Here is a 17,797-nt window from a genome sequence, read left to right as displayed (position 1 = left end):
AAATACCCCACACTGAGAAGGAGAAGAGTGATCCACCATAAACAAATGGAAAAGGAGAAATCAACTTTTTCTTTTCCCTTCCCTTGGGTTATATTCACTCTTCTTGGTGAAGCCCTACCATATATATACTTCTAACTTTGAGAGAAGAAAGCATAATCAGTATCTAGAAGGTTATGAATTATACAGGTTCCATGAATTGCTTTCATCTATTCATTTTAGGATTGCTGAAAATAAGATCCTTCTGGTCACTTGTTTGCCCACCCACAACATGGAATATGTAACACTTGTGTCACAGACTTTCAGCTCCATCTGCACTTTTTCTGGCTTCTCTTACAGCAGCTGCAGGGAATAGGTGACCCAGGGAGGTGAACAATAATGAAGGCAATACAGCCAGTGTAGTACGTGGAGTTTCCCTGCATGCTGAGCCAGCTTGAGCACCTGTTCTGGAGTGTGCTTTCCCCCTCTCACTGACTTAAGCACTGCTTAACCCTGGTAGAATCAGTCCCATTATGTTGATTAAACATGTCACTGTTACAGGCATTCATTTGATGATTTTTTTTTTAGCTGTGGCATTTTTTTTTAACTCACATTTTGCCATGTGCTCTGTAGAACAAAACCACTGAGTGATATAGTATTTTCAATAAAAATGCAAAAATTCATTCTCTCCTTACAGAGGGTGGAGCAAATCAGAAGAAATTTCATTCCTGCAGGGACTGGAGTTGTTATATGAGGGGAAAACTAATGTTAGAGAAGTTGGGTCTACAACATCTCTGCTTCATTGATGTCTTTGTCATCCAACTGGAGTTTTTAAATTTGTACTTAAAAATATTTTGTGAAAGAAAAATATAGTTTGATACTAATGGGCTCTGAAAACACTATTTGTTATGTCTTACAAAAACACAGAATTTTTCTGATGTACTGAAAATGTGTGTCTATTGAATAAACATTTTACCTGTATAGCTTATATGTTGCCAAAACCTCAACTGTAAATTTCTTCTTAAAAGACTTGCTTGTTAAAGTCTATGATCTGTATTTTAATGAAAAAAGAGAAAGGAAAATATTAGAAAATTATGTCTGCATTGCTTGTATTCTACAATTTTTCTATCAAACATTCCTTTATTAGTATAGGGAAGAATATATGATCTTTTAGAATATTTATTCAGAAAAAATGCTACATTTTATTCACCATTTTCTGCATTAATTGAAACTCAAGATAGCTTCAAAATTAAAAACCATTTAACAGTTGTTTCATTTTAGCATTAAATGGGTTGTTTTTGCTGGAATATATTTTACAAGTATTTGGTGTTTGTGCAGCTGAAGACAAACAGGCAAAGAGAGAACGGATCAGTGTGAGTGGTGGCAACAATGAGCTTCCTTTGTGTTCATGCTTGTAGTGAAATCTGCATGGAGTGAATCATATGTATCAGTGCTTGACATTCATGTTTCATACAGCACATTTAAAAAAATATATATATAATCCAGCTGTGTTAATGAACCTGTACTTGTTTTTCCATTAATTTAATTTGATTTGATTTAATCATCTCCAAAAAAATAAAAAAAAGGTGTTCATTTGACACTGTAGCAAATTGATGTAGTATGTAGTGCCTAAAAATTTATTTATTTATTTATTTTTGACAGGTTGATGCACATTCTGGTGTAAATTAAGTACAGTGGGGCTATCTCAGCCGAAGCACACCTCACAAATCTACGAGTAGTAAAAATTTGCAGTTGTCTACCACTGAAGATCTAGTACCTATTCATTCCTCTGGGGCAAACCTGAAACATTTAAGAGATACAGGTCCCCTTCCTCTTGGTTTTCTAAACTCATTAGTGTCTGAAAGCTACAGAGAAACAAGTTAAAAAGAATAGACCACATGAATTCCTTTTCTTTTTTTGCCCTAGATTTGGCGGTTTTCACACCACACCAGTTCGTGCTCACTGCATGCACGCTTGCTGGCTGTACAAACAGTTCCCAGGTCACCTTGTTTACAGCACAGCTGCCACCATCTCACGTAGATGCCCCGGTCCTGACGGTTTTGGATTCTAGAACAATATATGTACAGTAAGTAAGGATTTCTTTTTTTTCTGACAACACAATAGTGCATCAGTTTATTCAAGAATTCCAGTGAGTTCAATCAGGGGAAGGGTTTGTGACATAAAATTAAATTTATTATGATTAAATGCATAGAAGTGATTAGTTTAGTGGTTCTGTGAACCTTCTGATTATCACTTGCCAACTTAATTTCCATTTTGTCTTTACGCAATCAGTATAACCTACATATGGGCATAGCCTCTGCAAACTTCAGTGCAGGAAATGTTCTGGTGATATGCCCCTTTTGTAGCCCCTGCTTTGTGTGTAATCATTTATCTACTGAGTACAAATACTGCATTAGAGGTATAGCTTAGATTTATTTTTATGATTGCACAACTGCGTTTTCAAATTCTCAAAATAAACCCCATGAAGTCCCCTAAACCAAGCCTTACATTTTTCAGCATGGTTTGAATGTTTATTTGGTCTGGTTTTAATCATGTTTTGCTTTTATTTGCAGATGGAAAGAACCAGCAGAAATAAATGGAATCCTAGATCGCTATATAATTTATATGGCCACCAATGAGCAGAATTTTACAAAGTGGAATGTAATCTATAACAGTACAGAACTTTTTCTGGATTTTACTATTCCACAGCTTTTCCCGGGTACTGAATACCTCATAAAAATAGCTGTAAGTTTTAAAGATGTGTAGTAGAGGTGTAAAATGGTGAAAATGATTCTGACTTTGTTAGCATCTTAATATTTAATGGTTCTTGTGTCCACTTTGTTTAACCTTTTCTTTTTGAAGCTAAGGTGGATGAGCCATCCTGAACAAAAGTAGGTTTTTTGTTTTGAAACAGACTCACAAATATGTGTATGTAATATGAATACAGGTTTTCTATAAGGATAAGTTGGATAACTAATAAAGAATTGAGCAGAAATATATGAAATTATTTTAAAATGTTTCCTTGGACCTAGCTTACAAGAAAATATTGAAAGTATTTTGAAGTGTCAACTTTTCATATTTTGTATCATGACAATTTGTTCTTTCATCTTAAAATCTATATGTAGAAGAAAATAGAAAAGTTCAGTGTAAAGTAGCAATCTGTGTATTCAAAACATTTTAAAAGACATTAGTGTTTTCACTGCATTTCTTTATCATTGGTTTTATTTTGTGATGAGATAGAAAAGCTTCAGCTCACTAACAAACCTGAAAATATGTGAATAAAAGGAGGGGATTGTCCCTTGTTTTAAGCACACTGTTCATTTTATAACAATACCTATATAAGGATATTTGCTTTGATAAATGCCATAGAAAAATATTCTGCTCTTGATTATGAATAAATTTACATTTATGTAGACTGGGTATGCATTCATTTTTCTTAACATGCTCTTGAATGTTCTAAATATTATACCACAAAAAATAAACTACCTTCAGGTAATGATAAGGATCTGACTTGAACCTGAAAAAAACAAGGATATTCAGTCTAATTAAAGCTTAGATTCATGTTGGAATTAATTCATTTGTGCCTGGATATTTCAGCATAGTAAATTGCTTAGCATATATAATAGCGCCATGTCCAAAACTAAGATGCTACTTCAACAAGCATTTTATGCCTTGATTTTTTATTCATTCATTAAAAAAGATTTTTTGCTGTCCTTCACTGTGCCACACTTCTTCTGTCCAGCTGCTCTGCATTGGGGCACAAGGAGAGAGCATCAGGGAAGAATTAACAGCTACACTCTGGAGAGCAACTGTGGCTGCTTCTTTTGGTGGCTCTGCCTTGGGATGCAGGAGGAGGTGTTGGTTTTGCTTCATCAGTGTACACAGATTTCCTAGAAGTTACCAAATTATATTTTATTTCTCATTTTTTGTAATTTTTTATCCCCCCCCCCCTTAATATTTGCATTTAATCAGAAATTAGGAAAAGATAATTTCTTCTAGTGACAATGATAACCAGATTTACCTGGATAAAATAAAGTGGTCTTTGATAGGTGAGTTAGAAGATCCAAGTGTCCTTGCAGCTTTGAAAATGATGAGTCTGAAAGCGTGTGAAAAGCTCAATATCTTTGAGATATGATCGCTTTCGTAAAAACTTTGGCTCCATCATAAATAGAATTAGTTAGACTGGTTTGAGAAGAATGTATTATTAAGTTTACAAGTTATATGGCCAAATTTTACTTTATGAAAGGAAAAAATCCCAAACATAAAAAACCTGACAAAAACTAAATCCACAAAAAACCGAAATCAAACATACACACCTGGAAAAAAAATGAAATATTTAGTGCTTCATATATAATTTAACTGAATTTCAACAAAACTTTTAGAATAAAAATACCCCCAACAACTGTCAACAGTGGAAAATTTAACTTAATTATTGTTCTTTTTGGTTTTGTTTTTTTTTTTTTATGTAGAAGTAAATATTTCTATCAGCTAGAACCTTTTTATTTTTCACAGTTACTATTAATTTTGGTTTATATCCATTCAGAAATTTGTTTTGGTTTCTGTGTTATCAAAAATTGCAGCTTGAACATAGGAACCAGGAGCCTCACAAGCAGAACTTTCAGCACCTCACAGGCTGTTTGCATTAACTTTTGTATGAAAAGTTGATGCAACTACATTGAGGAGAGTTAAGAAAATATTTAGTCTTGCATGCTGCTACCAATTTTCAGAAATGATTACTGCCATTTAATATGCAGCAATTTTAATCATAAATGAATACAACGGGTTTTGTAAGCAAATCTAATGGTTCTTTCCAAAAGTCAGCCAAGAAGATGTGAGGTCATGTCTCCATGGACTAGTGCAGAGGAACTTGTTTTTGTTCTGTTCATGCTCTAAGCTGGGTGAGTGTGAGTCAGGCCAGTCTAAACGCAAATGGAAAGCTGAAAAGCTGCCTTTAGTAGCCAGGGTGTCACTCATATTTGTGTTCCTGATGTGCTTTTGTGATTGAACTGTTAAGCCAGTATCTCCTCAGGATGCCGCAGTGTGGGTAAACTGGCTCAGGTCCTGGGTGGAGTGTTCCTACATGGTGTCATCTGATGTGGTTTGCATCTGTCCTTTGGCTGTCCAGTTCCTTTGGTATTTTTTTAAATTTTGCCTGAAATCTGTTTCTCAGAGTGACAAAATGGGAACTCAGTCTAGTTGGAGGTTTTCATGGCTTTTGAGCATCACTGGATGTGATTTCCAGATGTCCACTCCACTTTGATGCACTGATATAAAATCCCACTACCTAAAATGAAGATGAGCTTTCTTATGCTGATTTTCATTAGAAAAACCAGAAACTTCATGTCCCAGCAAATTTCAGAGATACAAAAATTGAGCTACATGAAATTCAAGAAATTAATGAATGGAAAGGCTGCTGTTACCAAGCCCTTAAATTAAACACTTTCCACTGCTGAAGTAAGCCTGGTGGAAATTAATTAGCAAGTCAATAAGGAATAAATAAGAGGCCTTCCAGAACTGCTCTTTTTTGACTTCTTCATGAAGCCGGTGGCAGTGGAATCATTCAAAGACTACACTGCTTTTCCAGAAGGATAATTTTCTTAAATATTTTACTTACCAAAGTCCTAATTGTTACCTGAGCATCTGTCTAAATTGACACTATTTTGGGATTTTTTTTAGAAACATTATGATGTTTAGAGTAAATCCAATTTTTGGATGTTCCCAAAACTGAGGTTGCATTCTTTCATTTTTACTTGGTAGTTCAGACTGAACATGGAGACATTCTTTAGTTGTATTGGGAATGCAATTTCCAGTGATATCGAAACAATTTTTATGTATAAGAGAGCCTCTTATTTACAAACAATACTTACTTTTACCCTTGGGATCAGTATACAGTTTTGGAGGGCATAGGGAATATGTTTGACTGTTCTCTGATTTGAAAAACAATGGGAAACGGGAAACTGAAGTTAATCCTTTCAAATAAAATGTAATAGATTGAGAGAAATATTCTCTTCCTGGAGATCTGGAGAGGAAAGTTCCTTATGTGCTGATGATCCACTTGTCCACTTTAGTAAATGTACAATTTAGAAAAACACAGATAATTCCATAAGCTTTATGTATTCCAAATGCGAATATTTGTTGCATTCAGGTTTTGATTAATTTTATTATTAAACAAAACCCTGAAAATAAACAATAACCTAACACAAAAATCTTTAAATACAGTACCAATATATATATTTTTGTATGTTTTTTAACATGTGTAGTCTTGTCATCAGTGTTAGGGCAAATAATTGGCAAAACATCACATGGACCATAGCTGTGTGCATGTAAAACTTTAAAAGAGTGTTCTATGGAGTGATATGCACCTTTGCCTGCACTTTTTATTATTTCACATCGCAAGCAAAATATAAAAATTGCGTGGTCAACATTTTATTCTCTGGCAACTGAACTACAAATTATTTTACTTTATTTTCCATAAACATGTAATAAGAACAACTAATACATACTGGTTTATAATAGGGTGTATTTTCACTATTAAAATTGCACATGCTCTGGGTGCTGTTGTGAAGTACGGAAGAATGTTTCGACTATAGTATGTCTAAAAACTAAGTATCATGCGTGATTATACATTCTCTTACTTAAAGAAAAGAGATAAATCTATGCTAAGAGAAATGTCTTACCTGAAAATCACAGGCTTACTAAGTTTAGATGTGGAAGAATAATGAAACCTAGGCAAAAAATAATTGTTAAAATTATTGGTACTACACTGAAAGGTGTTTATTTCTTCCGATTAATATTTTAAGGCTTGCACTGGAGGTGGGTGTTCAATAAGCGAAGCCAGCGTGGCTGTAACAGATGAGAGTACACCAGAAGGGGTTCCTGCTCCAAAAGCCCAGTCGTATGCATCTGACTCCTTTAACATCTCATGGACTAAGCCTGAGTATCCGAATGGTAAGTGAACTCTTTTAGCCTCAAGTTAAAAAGATGATTAGTAAAGGTAAATTAATATTCTAAATGGCAGCTTATATGTGGTGCTTAATTTTTAATGATCATTTTAGCACATAAAATACCTGAGATAGTATCATTGTCTGCAGCTGGGAGATTGTGGTTTTCAGCCCATCGTGCAGTTTTAGTGGCTCAAAAGTGCTCCCTTTTGATAATTCTTGTGTACTGCATCTCATTGTTCAATGTTTTCCAGGACAACTGAGCTGAGGAATAGGCATTCTTGGAGAATATCAGTCTAGGTTATTAATTTCACCCTCCAATAAAAGAAGAATTTCTTTCACATTAATTGATATGTAATAATAATTAGATTTGTGTTCTGCATACTTATAATATAATTGTACATTTCTGTGGCTGTGAAAGTTTAACAGTATACTTTCTTTTGTTTAGAAATGTTTTGCATTATGAAACATCTGTGCGTAAAACTTTTAGACAAATTTTACTTTTCTAGTGGGGTTGCACAATATCATTTACCTTGGAATTCACTCTGATTTTATTATTATGCATGTAGCAGTTTAAATCACTGCTACATGCATGCTAATAAAATCAGAGTGATGCTATGTAGGAATCACTAAGTTTGAAGTATCAGAAATGTTTTTCTTCATTGGCTCATGATATTATTTCAATAAATATCGTTATTTCTCCCAGTGGTTTCACATTAATTTCATTTTGTCCTGCAAGGTTTTTTTTTTTTCCATTTTCAGTTGTGGTAAAGTACATCCTACTCGTTCAGCTTCACTAAAGACATTTTAAATGATTCCCCAAAAGTGATGATTGTATTCTGTAAGGTCTTACATTAAATTTAGAAAGAAATAAGAATATGTCACCTGTTAAATAATGTATTTGGTAATTTATGGTTCTTTGTATGGAAGTCATTGTGGAAAATTTTGCTTCATAGCCCCTTAGAAACTTTCTAACCCTTTACTAATGTCTCATCAGCCAGTGTGGCAAAGGCAAGGAGGCAGGAGAAAGGGGAAGGGTAAGGGATGGGAGGGGAGGAAATGGGGAGGAAGGTCATGTATATGGCTTAGTCTAAAGTCTGAATATTTTTCACTGAAAGAGGCATTTTTTTATACTTCTGTACTTCTACTTTCTTTTTATACTAGTCTCAGGACCTGATACTGTTATCCTTGCATTGTGTAAAAAAATCCAGTTTAGGGAGCAGTTTAACTAATCAAGTAAATATAAATATATGTCTCCATATATATATGTGTAATTTTTTTACATGCATATCAACACCATAAAGTGTTAGAATGTAAGAAATAATTCCACAAGCTTCCTTTAAAACAACTAAAAGCTAGGATGCTTGACTAAATTTGGGTGTTATATCTTTTTAATACAGCATTTTCTATATACAGCTTGGCTCTCCTTTTAAATACAGTAAACAGCTTGCTAGGAAGCCGCTGAGGGTATTGGTGCACCCTCAGCAAGTGTGCAGATGTTACTAAACTGGCTGGGAGTGCTTATCTGCTGTGGGGCAGGAAGGCTCTGCAGAGGGTCCTGGACAGGCTGGAGCAGTTGGCCAAGGCCAGTGGTGTGAGGTTCAACAAGGCCCAGGGCTGGGTCCTGCCCTTGGGTCACAACAGCCCCAGGCAGCTCCACAGCCTTGGGGACAGAGTGGCTGGGAAATGGCCCAGTGGAAAAGGAGCTGGGCAACAGTGGCTGAGCTGAATGAGCCAGGGAGTGCCCAGGTGGCCAAGAAGGCCAGTGACATCCTGGCCTGTAGCAGCAATTGTGTGACCAGCAGGACCAGGGGAGTGATTGTCACCCTGTACTGGGCACTGGTGAGGCCACACCTCAAATCCTGTGTTTAGTTCTGGTCCTCTCACTAAAAAAGAAGAAACTGAGGCGCTAGTCTGAGTCCAGAGAAAGGCAGTAGTGTTGGAGAAGGGGAGCACAGATCCTGTGAGAAGCAGCTGATGGAGCTGGAGTTGTTTAGCCTGGAGAAAAGGAGGCTCAGGGGAGAGCTTATCCCTCTCTACAACTGCCTGAAAGGAGCGTGTAGCCAGGTGAGATCAATCTCTTCTCCCAAGTAATAAGCAATACAATGAGAGGAAATGGCCTCAGGTTGTGCCAGGGAGATTTAGGTTGTGTATAAGGAAAATTTTTCCATGGAAAGGGTTGCCAAGGATTGGAAGAGGATGCCCAGGGAAGCAGTTGTGTCACCATCCCTGAAGGTATTTAGAAGATACAAAGATGTGGCACTCTGGGACATGGCTTAGTGGTGGATTTAGCAGTGCTGCATTAACAGCTGGACTCAATGATCTTCAAGGTCCTTTCCAACCTAAATTATTCTATGGTTTATCTAATAACATGTTTTCTCATTCACAATTTTCCATTTTCATCCTTTTCCCCTTTTCTTAAAAAGAATTTAGAAAACCCCCAACAGCAAACAAACACTAAAACTTTTGACTGAGCAAGTGCTTAATCAGGAAAGCTTGCATTTTTCAGTGACTTTGTTTTGCTCATTCTCAACACATCTTTTGGGCTGCCTTGTGGCTGTGTCATTTATAATTGCTGACTGTGTCAGTGTTTTAAAACTGTGTAAGAGGCTGAAAAATATAGTTGTTGAGAAGACTAAAATTTGAGAAAGATCAGCAGAAGGTACTTAGGTACTTTCCCTAAAAATTTCATACTTCAGCAGTCTATTGGTGTATTCTTGGTTTTTCTCTTTGTTTTTTAAAGAATAGAAACTGTTTTCTGCTTTGAACTGAATTACTTCAAACTTGGTGTGGTTCAGTTTGCTGGGCATGAAGTGGTGCTAGTCAAAAATACTAAACTTGGCCTTGTTTCAGGTGGAAACCTCAGAATTGCAAAGATTGGCATATCATAGATTGTCATCTCCTTATTAGATCTCTGGGGCCATTCCTTTCCCTCCTGCCTTCTTTCATTTGCTACTGCCTGACAGGTACAATTGTTTATTTCCATGGGCTGAGGAGTCTTATCAGCTTCTAATGGGTTGTGTGGGCTGCCTGAGGTTTGGACAGCACAGACTTTGCTGTGCTCTCATCGCATATATGTGGTCCAGTTGCTTGCCATGAATTAGAAAAAAGTTGAGGAGAATTAAAGTGCTGACCTGGAGGCCAAAGGTGGCAAATAGGATTAAAGCCTACATGGCTTCTTCATAAAGATGGCACAGTGAGGGGGAACAAGCTTTGAGGTGCAAGAACATCTAGGCTTGTGTTATCCAGATGTGGATATCAAACTTTAGGGTTACAGTTTTTTGTTGAATTTAAGGCCTATTTAAATTATTTTGAGGAGAAAAAAAGAAAAATAGGAAATTATTAATTTAATTCTTTGTTGAAAGTTGCTTCAGAAATATCATTTATGTACCAGGTAGAAAAAATACTTTGGAAGATGGCATGTTGAATATATTTTAAATATTTTATTTTGTCTTATTTTCAATCCAACAATAAAATGGTTGAGGGGACATGGCCCAGATTCTGCCACTCTACACACACCTGTCACATATGTAGGTAGATAGTATAGACAAAATTGAACATTTAGATGTGGGAAATGTGTGGAAAGGCTTGTGAAATCATGTTCTGTTTTGACCTTTCATTATTCTAGTAGCTGTGATAAACAATGATCTCTTCTTCAGAGTACATCCATTATAATCTTGCCATATAGTTTGAGATCTGCTTTTTTAAAATCCTTGAAAATTTTCCTTAGCTGGTTAATTCTCAAAAACTTCACCTTTTGTTCACATCGTAGATAAAAACAAGTCTAAATCAAGACTGTATCTTCCAAGGACATGTAGAATTTTTATGGAAAATATTAGGTATAGTAAAAACTGATTTATAAAGTTATTCAGTGAACTAAGCCAGTACTTGTTCTTGCAAATCCTTGTTCTTATGAGAGATGACTGGTGTTTGTAGTCAGTAAAATTGATATAGGTAAAAATATGTTTGCTTAAGATTTGACCTCCAGATTGCACCTTAAGAGTAAAATGTAGTACTTTGGATTCAAAACCTCTTCAGTGTCTTGAATAGCATTGGCACACTATATGGCCTCACCCAGGGAGGAGAAGGGAGGAAGAAGACGATGACTTTATAGCTTTCTTCAGTTTAAGTTTAATTTACATTTTTGGATTTCTTTTCAAAAGTGAAACATAATTGTACTATGGACAATAGAGATTTTTGTCTTCAGTGAAATGAAAATTTGACCTAGACTGCATAATTATGAAGGAACTGCATCTTTTCATGGTGGCCACATGTTGCTCAGGAAGCCTTGTAAATCACAAAAATGTCCTGTAGTCTTAAATATTTTGTGCATGGTAAGCTTCAGCAATATCTAGCAAATCTCAAGAAGTTTGTTAACTTTGAACTTTTTCTCTGTATGCTTTGGAAACCTGTACTGGTGAAATAGGGGGGCAAAGTTATCATCCCTAGTAAAAAATAATTATTGTCTAATTTAAAAAAGATGGCTTCACATCTCAAAAATGGACTGTTAGCCCTTTTCTTCTGAAACATACTTTTTTTCCTTTCTTTTAATGCTGCAACTTTCTCCATCAGTTCCTACAAGGCAAATGCAGAAGTAAAATCAAGAGGAAATGGATCAGGTGTTTAGAGACAGTTGTTCTCTGACAATACCGGGACAAAAGCTCACAGTGTTGAGCAAGCTGCTCCTCAAGTGCAGATGCTGTTCAGGGCTGTGGCTTTAGGAACTCTTTAAAACATTAATGCCAAGTGATCTCATTATGATTCATTCTGTTACCATAAGTATCAAAGGAATTAATAACGATTTGTCAGGTACTGATCTGTGATCTCTGGTGACCAGTGACAGGAGCCAAGGGAATGGCATAAAGCTGTCTCAGGGTAGGTTTAGGTTGGATATTAGAAAAAGATTCCTCACCCAGGGGGTGGCTGGGCATTTCTCTCCCCAGAGAAATGGTCACAGCACCAAGCCTGAGTTCAGGAAGTGTTTGGGACAATGCTCTCAGGCACATGGTGTGATTCTTGGAGTTGTCCTGTGCATGGTCAGGGGTTGGGCTTGGGTGATCTTTGTTGGTCCCTTGAGGCACAGGTAATCCTATGATTCTATTCTATGATACTTCAGAAGAGTTAGTGTGTTAGTGCTACAGGTATAGTAGATGCTTAGAACATCCTAATGTTTGACATTTTTCCCCTGTAAAATACATCCTTAATGCCAGCATTCATATTTTCCTCTGAGGTAAATAAAATATTTTAAACTGTATACCTGTATATAACACATTTGTTTATTTAATGTAGGAAAAATATCAGCCATTCATGTTACTGCTTCACAATCAACCACAAGGGATTTTTGCTTTAGGAAGCCTGTCAAATGTGGTAAGATTGATAGCGTGAGATTTTCCAGGACCTCCTCCTACACGCATCTCTGCTGAGTTGAGTTTAGCCTCTCACTTTTCTAGAAGAGAAAAGTATTAAGAAGCATGTGAGCCATTTTACTGTACTCAGCTCTTCATTGGTTTAGCATATAAATCTTTTGAAGTAGAACTCTTCAAAGTTCAGCTGAAACAATTGTATGTATACTTTTATTTACAAAGCAGTTTTCCATTTTGTAGAGGGGAAGATATTTTTTCAATTTCAAACTGAATTTTCCTCAATGTAGTTTCAAAAAAATAAGTTTTAAGGGAAGGAATGGTGAAGTGAGCTATTTTTACAATAAAAGTTGTTTCCTAGAATGGAAGCATTAGAAGACATTCTCTGAACTAAAATCACTTCAAATGATTCCTATCACTTTGCATTTATTTGCCTTAAAATTTCTCGTTGAAATAACTTTTAAAAAGGGAGAATATTCAGAAGTGAGAAAGATGGTGGAATATCCCTGAGAAAAAGTACTCCTTTATGAGCTCAATTTCCAAAGTCTAAGCAAATCTGTAAATTTAAGTCTCTAGTTCATTAAATTCAAAAAACTGTAAATTTTTTTTTTTAGCCTACCATGCACCTTTGGAAGAACAAAGTTTTTGAATTCCTTGTAAATGAGATAAGCATCACTTGCAATTTTTTAGTTAGTGTTAGCCAGTTATAGAAGAAGGACCATTCTTTCCTCTGTCTAAAAATGTTGCTAATGTTTTAGTTTCCAAATATGTTTTCTTTCTGTAGATTGAATAGGCAAGGAGTAGTTTACTTCAGGAATTTTTCTATAGTATATTGAGAAGGAAAAGTAATCATTGCTATTTTGTGGTTTCATTTAGAAAAGCGGATAAAATTTTCCAACCACCTCACTCCTGCCCCAAATGAATGAAGAATGTAGTTTGTTGGCAAAATGCTGAAAATCTGATGTAGTTATCATAAAGAATGAGCATGAAAAAGGTGTTTCGGGTGACAAAACTATTTGCTACTGTTTTATTTTAATTATAGCACTGCCCTAAGTTTTCCTTTCACATTTTAATAATAGTGGAAATTTTGTTTCTAAGTCTAAAGCTGTTAAGGTGTGACATAATTATTTTGTGTTTGAAAAACCATATGCAGAGTAGGCTGTGAACCAGAATTTCCTCAATTTTCCTCATTCCAAGGTCATATTGGCTGCCACTCAGAAGCAAGTTTGTTAAGGGTTGATTTTTGGAATAGTGCAATTGTTTAAAGAGATGCAGTCCACTTGTAAGGTTTTCAACAGTTAAAGATGGAAGACTATGTTTCTTTTAAGTTTTACATGCTTAGTCATGCTGAACAGTATCTGCTAAATTGTTAACAGTTGGAAATACTACTACTACTACTGCCTTGGTGTTTGGAGCATTAGTTCTCTTCTAAATTCTGTGGCTTTTTGGTTACAGAGTGCTCTCACATTGTTTTATAGGTATTATTACTAGCTATGGATTGTACATGGATGGTGTTCTGCTGCAAAATTCATCACAGCTAAGTTGTTATGCTTATGGGCTTGCTCCTTGGAGTCTGCATTCCTTCAGAGTCCAGGCATGTACTGCAAAAGGTTGTGCTTTAGGTCCACTGGTGAGTACCTTAATTTACATTCTGGGAGTGTAATAAATGTCAGATGACAGTGAATATCAGAGTAAATGGTGATGATTCACTCTGGGCAGTACTAACCCATCTGGCAAAATGTGACATTTAAAAAAAAAATCCTGTTTAAGAGCTGCTGAAGATTCAATAGGTCATTGTTAGGCACCATTCCAAAGTAGAACATAGGTACAGTGAAGGAAGACAAAAACAGAGGCTGAAACACACATTATTGAAACTAAATGGACTTAATATGTTTGAAAGGTGCAGGTATGCTTTAACCAGATTTATAAGGATGTATATAAAGAAAGAGTTACTGTTCCAGTAATAAGAAAATTTCTAGCTGCCAGACTGAAAGGATTAAAGTTAATATGAGAACTGCAGAATCCAGAAGTGGCAACAGGAGCTAGGAAAATATGGTAATTCATAAATCTTTTGAATGCAAGCATGTGATCAAAATATTATACTGGACAGATTTTAACAGTCTTGTATAACACCCCATTTTTCCAGGATTTGAGTATACAGGAATATTAAATTTGACAAATTAGTAAAAAACAAACCTTTTGAGGCTTTTTTTAATTTAGTAAAGGTTTTTAGACATACAGCTGAACTGATAAATCTAGTATGATTTCATAGCACTGTAGCTGATGAATAAATAGAATCATATCTACTGTGCTTAGTTTTGTTTTCAAGCATATAAGAAGCCTGTATTTATTCTGGGATTTAACTTTTTGTTTAATTCAGCTTTATTTGTAGGCTTTTAAATTTGGTAGAAAGAAAAGGAAGAAAAGAGAGAAAGATTTGGGAGGTTTTTGTTTTTCTTTCTATTTTTTTTTCCATCACAATTTATTTTGTATCAGGAAAGAACTTCCAGGTTTTATTTTTATGATATAATCTGTTATTCACATTTTCAATATTATTTCCAAGATTACTTTCGTTCAAATGCCAGTAACATTGTCTATCTGCAGAAGACAACTAGACTTTATAACCATTGAACATTTTATAGCTTGCTCTACTATTTACTCTTAAAAGCTTGAATGGCTTTTTGCCAGTTTTTCTTGTACATTTTTTACAACTTCACATATGCCCCAAAAGCAAACCTTGTTTTAAGACACTTGATGTGCAATAACCTAATCCATTTTGTTGGTAGTGATATTTAAGACAAGTCATTACCAAACTTTGCATACAGATGAAATATGTATGTTTTCAGTACTACTGTCCTATCAAATAGGCATCAAAAGGACAGAACACCAGTAGCTAGGGTTTTAAAAAATACTTCCAGTAGTTTTTTTTCACATCTCCACTGAACTACAGACTTGTAACTTGACTTTTGGAACAATTCGAAGGGGTTGCTGTAGCTGATATTCATCTGCATCCCGTGATCAGAACACAAACTGTTTTCCAAAGCCAGTGATCCATCTCTAATCACAGCAATTGAAGTACATCTTGATTTAGGCTCACCTAAGTGCTGCCAGGAAGTTAAAGCACTGGGATCTTCATCTGATTCTTTAGAAAGAATTTTCATATGAATTATGGAGTAAATCCAACACTCAAAAAAAGGAAAAAAAAGAGAAACCTAATGTTTTATCTCTGCTTTAAATAGAATCGGAAACATCTCCCAGCAGTAAACTGATATGCTTCCAGCTATTTTTGTTGCTGATCTTGTGCTTAATGTGCCCTAATCGATCAAGGAACACCATGTGACATTCCTCTAAAAATGGAATTTGTCCACCTTATCTTCCTGAAGGTGGCTCTGAAGATCTTAACTAATTATGAGAGCATTAGCTGTTACTCTATTTCAAAAACTTATTTTTGATCAGCTTAGGTAGTTTTTGTTTGACATTTTTTTTCTGTGACTTGGATTTATTTTCAAGTGAGATGCAAACTGTTAACATGTAAATTAAGAAAAACTACATTTTAATCTCTTCCTATTAGACCTAAGGTACTGCTTTTATCTCTTCTAATGGTTTGGGTGTTTTGTTCCTAAAGAGGGGAAAAATGGACTATTAAGGGCTAGCATAACCTCTAATAGATTATTTAGAAAAATTCAGGAGAGCTAAAACTATGCTAGTTTTGAAATGTGTTAGCTCTTGTAAATGCATTATAAATAGATGGAAGTGTTCAGCACAGAATATTTCTCATCTCAACCCATTGCTATTAAATTTAAATTTCAGTTTTAGTAATATATATGCTAGTACTTTTCCCAATATTATTATGCCTTTCCTGTGATTTGGTGTCACTTATATGATAAAAGAGTCTTTGTTTATTAAGTAATTAGTAAATATGTCTGAAAATACCATGAAGTGGTATATAAAGTAATATTTAGAAAAATAAGTATGAAAAAAATTTTCTGTGCCATATGTTTATATAGCACATCATAAAGAAAAAAGTAAAGACATAATACAGCCGTTGCAACTGTTCAGGACATGATACAGATTGCTACAAATTTATATTATTTAGAGATTTTTAAAATCTTGTCCAGTAGAAAAACATAATTGTTATTAATTTTTTCACATTTCTCGTGTTTCTGATTGGAGTACCTGCATTTAGGAGCACTTTACTGGAAATTATTTTGTTAAGAAAGCACAGTTTAGTCAAATCCTTACAAAAGGATGCTCTTGACTGAAATACCCAAATAATCATTGTGGCAATGATCCAATAAATCTATGAAGTACTTGTTTATCTTTAAGTATTTACTTTATCCTGTTGACTTTACTGCAACTTACCACTTACTTTAAATATAAGAAAGTGCATAATAGAGAAGCACATAGGGAGGTATTGATGCACATGGCACGTGCAAACAATAAGCTGTCCGATCTTTACATGCTGAAAAATACAACATTTGTTTCAAGGACAGAGAAAATATGTTTGGTTATTTAGATGGAAGAGCAGGTGTGGCAGATTAAAAATAGCATTTATTAGCACTCCCATGAACCTGCAGCTGAGAGACATTACAAAGGTGTGAAACCATCTTATACCTTAGAAAACACCAAATAAATAATGTAGGAGAAACAAAATTGTCACCATAAATAACGTAATAACAAATTACTTTGTTCCATAGCACTGAATGTTTACAAGTTATGAAATTTCAATACTAAATATCTGAAATATTGAACGTATTTATTTACTTATATTACAAACCTTTCATATTCAGTACATTATCCAGCTCCTGTATATTTTATTTTCTCTTTAAGATTTACTTTTTATTGCAATTTAATTTTGTTAGGTGAACGTAGAAGTTAATTTAGGGAGCAGCCAATATTCCACAAAGGAATTTTTTCTGTCAAATATCTGTAATAATTTACTACAGTGTTTAAATGTGTGTTCCTTGCAGTTGCTTTTTAAAGGCAGAAAGAGAAAGTTATGTGGTCTTTTATTGCTGTTTCCTTCCCTTACACTGAGATTGTACATCCACATGAGGTTCACTGGTGTTTTCAAAAAATAATCTTTTGTTCTTTTCCAGTATTTGTTTACTGTTCCTTACAGTAGTCTCTATTTAAAGTAGGTTAGTAGCTGGACAGCTTCAAACAAATGTAGATGAAAGGACTGCAATGTGCTTAAAAATTAGGATGCTGACAGTGTTGGTTATTTTTTCTTAATTAAGAAATACCTTTTCTTAAACTTTGCAACTCTCATTCTGTGACTGTGCCACCAAACTTCCATTTCTTGTTGAATTTACAGGTAGAAGTGCGGACCATGGAAGCTGCCCCTGAGGGAATGGTTGATGTATTTAGTACTGTTGATGGGTCCAAAGAAGTTCAATTAAAATGGCTTGCCCCAAATAAACCTAATGGAAAACTGACCTACACAGTCCTTGTCACTGGTCTCTTCTATGCTGATCAAGGTATAATTTTCCCTTCATAATAAGTTTAATAATAACTTTG

The 17,797-nt window shown here is 35.0% G+C and overlaps 1 protein-coding gene across 7 annotated transcripts in view; it reads left to right on the top strand.

Moving 5' to 3' along the window:
- The window catches only part of USH2A (usherin), a 370,627-nt gene that overhangs the window by 182,696 nt on the left and 170,134 nt on the right, over window positions 1–17,797 (top strand). For all 7 annotated transcript variants that reach the window (XR_015283723.1, XR_015283719.1, XR_015283720.1 and 4 more), the window contains exons 33-37: window positions 1,903–2,062; window positions 2,550–2,721; window positions 6,777–6,924; window positions 13,756–13,907; window positions 17,595–17,757. Coding sequence is in view for 3 of the 7 variants with exons in the window: in XM_086878670.1 (XP_086734796.1) it covers window positions 1,903–2,062; window positions 2,550–2,721; window positions 6,777–6,924; window positions 13,756–13,907; window positions 17,595–17,757 (795 nt within the window). In the remaining 4 variants the exon portion in view is untranslated. The remainder of the gene's footprint in view (window positions 1–1,902; window positions 2,063–2,549; window positions 2,722–6,776; window positions 6,925–13,755; window positions 13,908–17,594; window positions 17,758–17,797) is intronic.

This window comes from Cyanistes caeruleus, chromosome 2 (assembly GCF_971803275.1).
Source record: "Cyanistes caeruleus chromosome 2, bCyaCae1.hap1.1, whole genome shotgun sequence".
Taxonomy (NCBI): domain Eukaryota; kingdom Metazoa; phylum Chordata; class Aves; order Passeriformes; family Paridae; genus Cyanistes; species Cyanistes caeruleus.
Note: the sequence above shows the minus strand (reverse complement) of the source record. Positions and strands in the feature narration are given on the sequence as shown.